This window comes from Phallusia mammillata, chromosome 5, assembly GCF_965637545.1.
Source record: "Phallusia mammillata chromosome 5, kaPhaMamm4.hap1.1, whole genome shotgun sequence".
Taxonomy (NCBI): Eukaryota; Metazoa; Chordata; class Ascidiacea; order Phlebobranchia; family Ascidiidae; genus Phallusia; species Phallusia mammillata.
In genome coordinates, this window is record NC_137256.1 from 23,967,176 (window position 1) to 23,979,395 (window position 12,220).

Consider the following 12,220-nt stretch of genomic DNA (forward strand, 5'->3'; position numbering starts at 1 on the left):
ATGAAGGTATTCGAACTATCGTTTTGTCTTGGTAAATTCATATGTTTTAATTCTGTTCCATTCAAAGCCACTTGGTTTGTAGCGACAAACTTCAGTATGTATATTTGTGACAGTTTTACGATGCAATAAACCAGTGGCACCTGATCATGGTTCTGTTGTATCCGAGGGAATTGATTTCACCTACAGGTCTCGGGTTGAGTTTGCCTGTAACATAGGTTATGAGAACATTGGTAGTGCTTGGGCAATTTGCAATGAAAACGCTAATTGGGAAGGAATGGCAAATTGCACGGGTAAGCAAATTTTAGTTTAAAGCAAGAACTATGCTATTGTTATACATTTTAATCTTTGAACAATATAAAGCCGGTTTACTGTAAGCAAGCCTTTTATTTTCCATCAAAATCCTTACATCAAACAGCAAATAAAATCTTAAAAACAATTTTTCTGATAAGAATAAGTTTAACGAATTTTTTAAAATAACAAATGAAAAAGTTGTTAAAATATTTTAATTTAATTTGCGAAAGTTGCAGATTACCTAATCAAAGCATGCGCATTATTCACGTTTTAGTGAAACGCCATTAGGCAAATTTGTTTTAACAGTCTAATATTTTCATGTAGGTATAAAACTGAAGTGTGGACAAACTGTAAACGTAAACACAAGCACTTCACCTTCCCGATCCGTTGGTCGAGTTGTCGGAGGAATTAATGCAGACAGGTCTTGGCCGTGGCAAGCTTTAATTATGGTCAAGCACGGAACAGTTTATAACGTAAGCAACGGTACAGTTTTATTATGCCCTAAAACTGTTCATGTTAAACAAACAGCTTGACCGATTTGACTTTTATTCCTCGGTCTTGATGGCTAACCTGGTCGAATTTGTGTAATTGTTTAGAGCTTTGCGGGTAGTTTTGCCGGTGGAACTCTGATTAATCAACATTGGGTTCTAACAGCAGCTCATATATTTGATCGTTACTCCAACATTGAGAATTGGACAAAACGCTTTGCAGTGGCCGTAGGTAATAAAAGATAAAAATACTTGCAAATTGCATTGTATGTTACATGACAACAAAGTTATATTCTTATTTTGGAAGGGATTTTTAGAAGACCTGACAGAAGAAGTAACATCGACTCTAATGTGATTGTGTTTCAACCGAGAAATATTGTTGTACATGACCGGTTCGATCGATATGACCGATATGAAAGAAACAACTATGATTACGATGTTGCACTGGTGAGATTAAAAGTTTGTTAAATATTAAACGACCTCAAATAATATCAAATCGAGCAGGGTACAGTTGGACCTAGGCCAACATCATTTTGCAAATCAAAATCAGTGTTAGTTTCGAGTCGATGCAGTGACCTTCAAAAAATAATTACAGGAGGATTCCAGTCGTGTGAGTGCAAGGGATCCTCCTTTGCGGACATAAAAGGAAAAGAGACGTATCATTTGAATAGTTTTGTAACTGTTTTTTTCAGATTCGCGTGGGCATGGGACTTAGTACCATCAAAGAAAATGGAGTGTGGATTTGGACCGACAGCGCACCTGAGTTTAACGGAACAATTCCACTCTCAACCCATGTGAACCCTATATGTCTTCCCTGCAGTAACTCATGTATTGCGATAGAAAACTATATGTTCCAAAATGGAAGCAGATTAATAAACGAGAATGACTCAGAAGATGTCAAGTGTCTCAAGAAAGGTAACTTCCTGTCGGGCGTCCTATTGGCCAAGCTTTATTGTGTAATTAACTGCAATACTTTCTCATTAATGATAGGCTACATGTAGAGATTTAATGTGAATTTGAACGAAATATACCTTTAAGTGAAATATGATCACTGAAATGTTTTGTTGTAGTCAAGTCTCATGTAACAGTGAAGCTAAGAAAAAAAACGATGCAAGACAATTTGGATAAAATAACCCAACAACGCCGAACAAGATTTTTTTCTTTTAGGAGAGTGGCTTGCGAATCATTTCACTGAAGATCGAGCACCGGTGTTTGTTACAGGTTTCGGTTATACGAATTTGACACGCAAAACCATGCCATTCAAACTTCAACAAGCAACGCAACGAATTCAACCTGACTCAACGTAAGGCAAAATGCTACTCTATCTGTCTCCAAATCATGTCATACTTTTATCTTCAGATGCAAAATTGCTGCCAACAAAATAGTACATGAAACTTTACTCGATGTAAGGTATACAGATCGTATGATTTGTGCTCGATCTGAAACAAGTGCAGTATCGGATGCTTGCAAGGGTGACAGCGGTGGACCTTTGATGCGAAAGGTATATTAGCAAAAGGAAATGCTTCACGTATCAGAAAATACCACGTTTAAATCTGTAAAAACCGCCAGATTAATTGACTAATGAGCTAATTTAAACTTGAAGCTATTAGTTTAACAGTGGTACTACGATACTTGGTGAAATACGTAATAATGCCAGTTCCAGCACAAGCGCGATAACCTGGTTAATTTGGAGTAAAGTTTGAATTTAGAATATTTAGGCTATTTGCCTAAATCGTAGTTATCAAAAAAAGTAATCTTTCTGAGTGGACTTATATGGTGTAAATTTCTACTGGCAGTACAAAATCCCAAACACCTCTGAATCCTGTTGGATTCAACTTGGAATCGTCAGTTTTGGACACGGATGCGGTAAAGTCGACAGAAATACTGGTTTCCGCTTTCCAGGATTTTATACTGATGTTTCCAAAGTTCAGAGCTGGATTGATTCAACTATTGGTAAATACGTCTATTTTAATTACCCATAATTCTAAACTATGAAATCAGTTTTTGTAATAACTAGTTTGAAAAACAAATTATAATTGTAACTTATGCATCATAATTCCCAAAGCAAATTTCCGTTACAATCTTGTCTAACCATTAGAAACTTTCCACGTGAAAATTTGCAGTATAAAATGTTTCATTCAAGCTTTTGCCTGAAACAAATAACTCTTAAACGCATTTCAAATTTAGCTCTCAGTTGCACTCGCTGGCAAACTCGCATGTCAACTTTTGTTGGGATTAAGTCCATTCTGTAAAGTAAAACTTCTTGAACAGTTGTCCGAAAAGTGTGGAATATTTTTCTACTCGTAACACTAAAAGTATATTTTGATTTTCTGCATTATATATTTTACTGATATAATGCACTAAATTATTTTTGAAACATCGAAAATATTTATTTGTTTTTTTCCAATGGCGCTTTTCAGGTGGAATAAAGTGTCCGAGTTTCGTAGTTGAAAACGGTCGCCTAGTTCCACAACGAAGTGTATACGCCCATGGCTCAACTGTTACCATCGAGTGCAATACTGGTTATCAACTAAATGGGACAAGTTCTCAAACCTGCACAGAGGATGGTCTTTGGGTTAACGATCAACCAAGGTGTACAGGTATGTTGAAATTTGTTAACAGATTAATGGACATCACCGTGGGCTGGGTTTTTAAGAAGAAACTTAATCTTGTTTTCCTACAACTCATATATTTTAAGCAAACAAACAACATTTAATATCAAGTGTTGAAATGTGTATATCTGACCCTTGTAGAGTGCCTAAACAAAACACACTTAAGTCTCTTTATATGACTCCTTCGAATAGACACACACATTCACAAACAAATTACTTAAACCGTCTTTGCAGCCCTGGAGTGTCCAGATTTTCCGCGCTGGGTTGACAATGGCGAGGTTAGGATTACGTACTCTCGTGAAAGTCAAGGACATCGCCTCCCTGGGACTAGAGTCAGTTACACATGCCGAAATGGTTACAAGATTAACAACATAAGATATCAAACTTCGCTCACATTTACCTGTCTTACAACCAAACGATGGGATACCAACCCAAGTACCGTCTCATGTGTTAGTAAGTCACTTAATAAACAGAATATGTTATCCGCAAAAGACAAATATTAATTGTCTGTCAGATCATTTGACGTGTTCCACGTTTTCGCAGAAAAAACTTGTCCACCACTGAGAAGAATCATCAACGGACAAATGAATCCTGTATTTCAAGAGAGGTTGCGCCACCCAGTGGGCACCGAAGTTACGTTCACATGTTCATCTGGCTACAGGTTGACCAAAACAAGACCACTTCGTTGTCGGGATTCCGAAAGTTGGTCTAGAACCCAACCAAAGTGTCGAGGTAACAAGTCAATATGAAAGTTAAACTGAACATCAGCAAAACAAATCAACAACTAAACACTAACACTAGGTAAAGGTCTAAGCAGCAACAGCTTGGCAAACTGCCACATAACAAATCACTGATGCATAAATAGTTTAACTCCAGCATCAAATAAAAACTAGAATAGTGGTTTTCCTATTGTTGCCAGTTTATATATACTACATCATATTTAACGATGTATCACATATACCATTTACTATATTTATAATGGATATATATTTGGCACCTACATTTCATTGGGTCACTATCTTTTTCCTGGCACTTTATAACATAATTGTTTTTGCAAACATAATCTAATGGGTCCCCACACATATGCATATGCGATTTGGTAACAGCAAAAATAGGGCACAATCACTGTTAAACTGGAATAGTGGTTTTCCTATATACTCCATTTTACAGAAACTGTGTCATATTTACGCACCATTCATTATAATTGTAAGGGATATATATTTGATGCATACATTCAGTATGGTACCAATACTTTTGTGGCCTGTTATAACATAATTGTTTTTGCTAGCAAAAACCAATAGGTCCCCACACACACATATATTTTGAGTTCATAATAGGATGAATGGCGCATGCATATGCTAGGTAAGAATTTCAATTGCACAGATGACATTTAACGTATTAAAGAAATAAGTTTTGTTTTGTAACAGTCACAGTTTGTTGAATTTGTTGACAAAAATTGTTGAATTTGTTGAACCCTTTGTTTGTTGAATCATGATTTGTATCCGCACATAGCGTTCCCTGGCGCCCTTAAGTTTCTACATATCAACAATACAATTGCTTAGCTGGTTTTTTTTATGTCCAAAACCTGTTCTGAAACAGTTTTATTAATGCTTTCAGTTTGAGAAGTCACGTTACACAGGTGTAACAAATCGTGCTGCGTTGTCGCTCTGTGTTTCGAAACACGAATAAGTTGACCTATATATTAAACGTTTACAGCACAATATAACTAACATCGTAACATCTTAATTCCAACCAGTGAGAAATTGGTCAAGTGACGACTGCGTTCATGCGTGAATTTCCATGCGCCTCTATCGTCAATCTCTCCCATTGCGTCAGCTGTGCACCGAGCGACAGGCAAATACGGTCATGACGTCATACGCATCGCCTGTCCCTGCCGTGACCCCGCAGCGTTAACGTTTACAGCGCAATATCACTAACATCGTAACATTTAATTCAAACCAGTGAGAAATTGGTCAAGTGACGACTGCGTTCATGCATGATGCAGAGGCATTTTTTCCACGCGCCACTATCGTCAATCACTCCTATTGCGTCAGCTGTGCACTGAGCGTGCACAAATTTGACAAAAGACAGCATGTAAAAACATATTTTTATTATTACTGAGCCGATTGCACTGAAATTTTTAACAGCCAACAAGGAGCACTCTATCCACAGCTGTTTAAAATTTCAGCAGGTTAAGTTTGTATTTCTGACCTCATTAACATGTGAACAAACAAACATATTGGGGGTAAAAATATTTGGGGGTAAAGGGGTGAAAATGGATATATACAACTTCAAGTTACAAAATACTTTAAAATACGCTGCAATGTACCATTCAAAAAAGTATGAAAATCCAGAATCATCTGATTTAGCAAGTATAGCCGTTTTAAAAATTTCACGTTTTAGGGGGTGTGGGTGAAACGAGGGATCAAACGGGGTCAAAATTCACGTGGACCATCTTTAGACCAATATCTATGATGTGTGCAAATTTGAAAAAGTTTGAACCATTCTTTCTTGATCAAAACGTGGGAACAAATCCGCGTTAAAAATTTCACGTTTTGAGGGGCTGTGGGTGAACAGAGGGATCAAAATTCACATGGACCATCTTTAGACCAATATCTGTAATGCGTGTAAATTTGAAAAAGTTTGAACCATTCGTTCTTGACCAAAACGTGGGAACAAATCCGCGTTAGACAAAAACAATACGTGTCCCCTTCAGAGAAGGGGACCCATAATTACTAAGTTAGAACAACACGTCAAAGGCGGACAAAATTTATTTCTGCAGACCGCATTTTACTAAGTAGCGATTTTAAACACAATACGTTTTTTAGTTTACTTTCTATAAACTCTTTGACAAAACTGCCCTCTGGTGATATATTTGCAGAATTACAAAGACGTTAAGATTATTCCGTGTTTTATTTAAAAAACGCATTTGCAGTGAAACGGTGCAGGAGTTTCAGAGTGGCCGAAGGTCGTCTGATTCCACAAAAAAATTCCTATGCTACTGGTTCAATTGTTTCTATCGAGTGCAATGAGGGCTTCAGACTAAATGGGATGAATTCCCGCAGCTGCTCTCAGAGTGGTGATTGGGTTGGAGAAATACCGATGTGTACAGGTATGTTAGACTTTGTCAACAGATTAATGAACACCAATGTGGGCTGGGTTTTTAAGAAGAAACTTAATTGTTTTCCTACAACTCAAATATTTTAAGCACACAAACGACATTTAATATCCAGTGTTGAAATGTGTGTAACTGACCCTTGTAAAGTGGCTAAACAAAACACACTTAGGTCTCTTTATATGACTCCTTCGAATAGACACACACATTCACAAACAAATTACTTAAACCGTCTTTGCAGACCTGAAGTGTCCAGACTTTCCGCGCTGGATTGACAATGGCGAGGTTAGGATCACGTTTCCTCGTGAAAGTCAAGGACATCACCTCCCTGGGACTAGAGTCAGTTACACATGCCGAGATGGTTACAAGATTAACAGCACAAGTTATCAAACTTCGGTCACATATACCTGTCTTACAACCAAACGATGGAATACCAACCCAAGTACCGTCTCATGTGTTAGTAAGTCAGTTAATAAACAGAATGCGTTGTCCGCAAAAGACAAAAATTAATTGCCTGTCAGGTCATTTGACGTGTTCCGCGTTTTTGCAGAAAAAACTTGCCCACCGTTGAGAAGAATTATCAACGGACAAATGAATCCTGTATTTCAAGAGGGGTTGCGCCACCCAGTGGACACAGTTGTTTCGTTCACATGTTCATCTGGCTACACGTTGACCAACGCATTACCGCTTCGTTGTCAGGATTCCGAAAGTTGGTCTAGAACCCAACCAAGTTGTCGAGGTAATATGTAGTAATTATGCTAATTTTTGAATTATCCTGTGTGATCTGTGATCAGTTCAGATGGACACAAAAATATTGTTGCCCTGAGATTTTTTTAGTTTTTTATATACTTACTTGGCATGCCGAAAAATAATCGATTTATAGTCTGTAACGTAATAACAGAGCGCCCTGGTTTTTCTTCAAATCAAATTCACAATGACAGCGTTAAACGGTATTTTGGATTACAGAAACTCTTACAGATATTCACAACACAAATTCAGTTTATTCGTATTCAAATGTACAAAAAGTACATAATTAATAAACATAAGCATAAACATATACAGCAAACAAGTCGATATGAAAGTTGAACTGAACATCAGCCAAACAAATCAACTACTGAACACTAAGCACAACAGCTTGGCAAACTGCCAAAAAGCAAATCACTGATGCATAAATAAGTTAACTCATGCATCAAACTAGAAGGGTGGCTTAACACATTTTGTTGTTGCACATACACTATAACCTATTTTGAAACATTAATATATTTCCCGACACTGTTTAATAAACTGACCCATTTTAAGGGGCTAGTAGGGTAACTAATGGGTTTGACACCAAACTAAAAAAAATATAAAACCTCAATGACTCAATCAACAGTACTGCAAAATGTTTAAAATTTCGACCACTAGAGGTGTTTTGAGCAACAACCCTTAGTGCTTCTGAAGTCATAGTGCTGTTACCAACCCTCTAACTGCCATGGCGCAATAATGTCCACCAAGCATCCCACCAACAAGTAACATACACCTGGTTGCCCTTGTAACACTATTGTGTAGTGGCCAGTAACATACAAATACGTTTTACACTTTTGGGGCTTGTGGGGTAAATGTTGTGGGTTGAACACAACAATCGACAACTATAAATGTCAATACTCTACATTGTAGAGTCTACAAGCTATCCAAATTTTAGCCAATTCCGACATTGTTTACAAACTCACCCATTTTATGGGGCTAGTGGGGTAAATACTAGGGTTATCAACAAAAACAAAGTGTGATGCACATCTACATAACTACATCTACCATCTGTGTAAATTTCATCCAAGTCCATAAAACATTTGATGAAAAAACGAGTCGGACAACTTTAGGCAGAAAATAACCCATTTTAGGGGGCTAGCGGGGTAAATACTAGGGTTATCAAAAACAAAGTGGGATGCACATCTACATAACTACATCTACCATCTGTGTAAATTTCATCTCAATTTTTTACCAACTGCAAAAAAAAATCGTGTTGTAACACTAACCTGTGTAATGATGTCACAACACAAACTATGGCATCAACAACACAAACTATGACATCAAAAACACAAACTATGACATCACCAACCCTCACAACAAGCAGGAATTGCATCACAAACAAATTTTGATGCTTTTATTGATTTATTATTTTTAACAGATACTGGAAGCAGTGCACAAACTCCACAAGTCACAGGTAGATCCCATTCATGTGTTAAAGTCAAGTTGGTAAAGTGATAAGAATGTGAGATGTTTACGGAAGTCTGTCTGCAGCAGTACAACTAACAAATACAGCAACTAGTTTTAATGGGTGTTGTAACACAAGACTGTGTAATGATGTCACAACACCAGCTATGACATCAACAACACAAACTGCGACATCCCCGACAATCACAGCAGCAGGCATACTTGATGACATTTTAGTACCTTTTAGTATTTACACTTTTACCAAAATTTTCACCTGTTTTTAGGCCCAAAAGAAGTGACAGCATCATGTAAGTAACTTCATCTATTGTGATAATCAAAAATGTTTTGCAATGTTTTAAAGAAAATACCATTGATTTAAATACTTATACACTTAAACAGCACAATTAGATAACAATTCCAACACAACTTTGTGTGACAAGTGAAAACAGTTCAGTGTTTTATAATGTTTAGTCTGCTCCGACTATGATGTCACAATCACCCCCGGCAGTCCTGTGGTGATCACTTCACCAAATTTCCCAAACAATTATGGAAACAGCCAGAATTGTTCAATGGTTTTGACGGCACCAAGTCAATATAGGATACAAGTCAACTTTACTCGTTTCCAAACAGAATTGTGTTGCGATGGTGTTGGGGTGAGTTCTAAATTATACAGAATGTTATGGCAACACTACCGTATTTTACGGACCATAAAGCGCACCCTACTATAAGGCGCACTGTCAATAAATTGCTTTGATTAGTTTTTTGTTCATACATAAAGCGCACCGGACTATAGAACGCAACGTATTTTAAGGAGTATGGGTTACCGTATAAAGCTCAGTAAAGTCCCGTATAAAGCTCATAAAGCTCTGAATATCACAGTTGGTAGTTGCGTTTACCGTAGTTTTTGTGTAAGACGGTGGTTTATTTATATAATGATAGTATCGGTACTGGTTTTGAGTGTAGCCTAGGCAATTAAGCGCTACTTGATCCATACATTAGGCGCACCGGCTTATAAGGCGCACGATCAATTTATGAGGAAAAAAATGATTTAGATTGCGCCTTATGGTCCATAAAATACGGTACTTGGTTTCAACTTAATGATATATCGATAAGATTTGCATGACTGAGAAGACAATCACACCAAACTCGATATCTGAGATGATCTAAATTCATTCCCAATCTTTTTTGTCCTGTGCATCCTTTTAGTCGATATTCAAATCTAGTTCCCCCCTACAAATTTAGTTTGCTAACACATCGTTTACATTAACATTTTAATGTAATTCTTTTTTAATGCAAATTATAAGCTTTATAGCCTTCAATATTTTCTTTGTACCTCTTAAATATATATATATATATATCATGAACTTTATCATGCACTGTACTGATAAATTTTTATAATAAATTTCTTTTACTCAGCTTATATGTGGCAAATGAAGCAATAACACATAGCACAGACAACCAGGAAGAGATTAATATTGTGACACAATCCCATGAGTAGGGAATTCCGTCCTGTTTTAGAACCACTGACCTAAACCATCAACTTTCACCTGCAAGGAAAACATACTAATCCACTTAACAATATATTCTACAGTTGTACAACTCCAACCGAACAGAAGACAGCGAACTTCTCATCGATGAACTGAAGGGAAGTGTCTGCCAATATCGAGCTGTGCAGCACTCGTCCAGCAACTACATTTCTCTCATATTCTTTAGCGACGCATCAAAGACTGCGGAAGGTTTTACAGCAACTGTAACAGCAGGTAATGTGCTGGTTTTGTAAACAATTATATACCACAACTGGTACATGTGGGTAAAATCACTCACATTATTCATCTCACCGGTAGCAGAGTAAAACAATTTCACAAGGTTCATGCAATGTTACTAACTAACTAGAAGGGTGACTTGGCACATTTTGTTGTTGCACATACACTATAACCTATTTTGAAACAGTAATATATTTCCTATGCTTATTTTGTATTGGGTCGCATATTAGCCATCATCTTTTATAACCTTAGTTGTTTCTCCAGGCAGAAACTCATGGGTCCTCACACATGTAAAGTTAAAAATAGTGCATTTTAAGAGATAATCGTAGTCAACATGCTACCCAAATTTTAGCCAATTCCGACACTGTTTCTTACTCACCCATTTTAGGTGGCTAGCGGGGTGAATACTGGGGTTATCAACAAAAACGAAGTGGGATGCACATCTACATAACGTTATCTACCACCTGTATAAGTTTCATCCAAGTCCATTAAACATTTGATAGAAAAATAAGTCGAACAAACCTTAGGCAGAAAATAACCCATTTTAGGGGGCTACTGGGGCAAATACTGGGAATTATCAAGACAAACAAAGTGGGATGCACATCTACATAGTTATATCTACCATCTGTGTAAATTTCATCCAAATCCATCAAACATTTGATGGAAAAACGAGTCGGACACACTTTGGCAAGAAAATAACCCATTTTAGGGGGCTAGCGGGGTGAATACTGGGGTTATTAACAAAAACAAAGTGGGATGCACATCTACATAGTTATATCTACCATCTGTGTAAATTTCATCCAAATCCATCAAACATTTGATGGAAAAACGGGTCGGACAAACTTTGAGAAGAAAAAAAACAAAAACGAATTCGAGTAAAATCAATATGTGTCCCCTTCAGAGAAGGGGACCCATAATAAAAATTCCGAATGCATATAAGGTACAAGCCAAAGGGCGGACAAAATTTTTTCTGCAGAACACATTTTACTACGTGGCAATTTCAAACACAATACATTTTTAGTTTACTTTCAATAAACTCTTTGACAAAACTGCGCTGTGGTGATGTATTTGCAGAATTACAGAAACATTAAGATTATTCCTGGTTTTAATTAAAACGCTTTTGCAGTGACAGGGTGCAGGAGTTTCAGAGTGGTCGAAGGTCGTCTGGTTCCACAACAAAATTCCTACGCTACGGGTTCAACGGTTTCTATCGAGTGCAATGAGGGACTAAATGGGGTGAATTCCCCAAGCTGCTCTCAGAGTGGTGATTGGGTTGGAGAAATACCGAGGTGTACAGGTATGTTAGGATTTTACGTCAATGTAAAAACGCAAACAACAAAGTACACTGTTCTAGTGTTGATTAGGTATTTTTAGAAAAGCAACACATATGTTTTAGAACGTTTAAGTTGACCGCAATGGTTTCACATAAATGACTTTACCCGAATCGATTGTTAAGGTATTAGTGGTGCTTAGCAACCAAATAAGCAATTTCAAAACTTTACATATATTACGTGCTTCAAAAATATGCAGTTTAAAGATAGACAAAAATACCAAATCAAAAATTTGTGGTTTAAAACAAAATCTGGGAGCATTTTGGTGAAGAACTTGGTTGCCGTAGAAACTCGATTGCTGCCTGACACCTGCTCTACGTCATCAGTGAACGGTTACCAGCGATTACGTAACAACAAGAAAGTTGTCTGTTACGAAGGTTGGACGGTAAATCGAAATGTATAGAATAACAACAGCGAGTTGCAACACTCA

The 12,220-nt window shown here is 37.1% G+C and overlaps 2 protein-coding genes across 2 annotated transcripts in view; both read left to right on the top strand.

The window, feature by feature from the left end:
* LOC145229710 (P-selectin-like) lies at nt 1-11,869 on the top strand. The gene is made up of 19 exons (XM_080095043.1): nt 1-31; nt 114-290; nt 616-806; nt 1,472-1,694; nt 1,947-2,082; nt 2,139-2,280; nt 2,576-2,732; nt 3,200-3,379; nt 3,626-3,844; nt 3,935-4,123; nt 6,327-6,503; nt 6,748-6,966; nt 7,057-7,245; nt 8,671-8,706; nt 8,981-9,004; nt 9,168-9,349; nt 10,288-10,456; nt 11,586-11,756; nt 11,856-11,869. The coding sequence occupies exons 1-19, from the start codon at nt 1-3 to the stop codon at nt 11,867-11,869; spliced, it is 2,826 nt and encodes a 941-aa protein (XP_079951169.1).
* The window catches only part of LOC145229711 (angiopoietin-related protein 1-like), a 3,939-nt gene continuing 3,449 nt past the window's right edge, over nt 11,731-12,220 (top strand). Inside the window, exon 1 of the mRNA XM_080095044.1 lies at nt 11,731-12,175. Coding sequence (XP_079951170.1) covers nt 11,984-12,175 — 192 coding nt within the window. The 5' untranslated portion in view covers nt 11,731-11,983. The remainder of the gene's footprint in view (nt 12,176-12,220) is intronic.

Coding starts and splice junctions, on each gene's coding strand:
- LOC145229710 (XM_080095043.1), top strand. CDS start 1: ATGAAGGTATTCGAACTATCGTTTTGTCTTG. Junction 4,124..6,326: donor AACCCAACCAAAGTGTCGAG/GTAACAAGTCAA, acceptor ACGCATTTGCAG/TGAAACGGTGCAGGAGTTTC. Junction 6,967..7,056: donor AAGTACCGTCTCATGTGTTA/GTAAGTCAGTTA, acceptor GCGTTTTTGCAG/AAAAAACTTGCCCACCGTTG.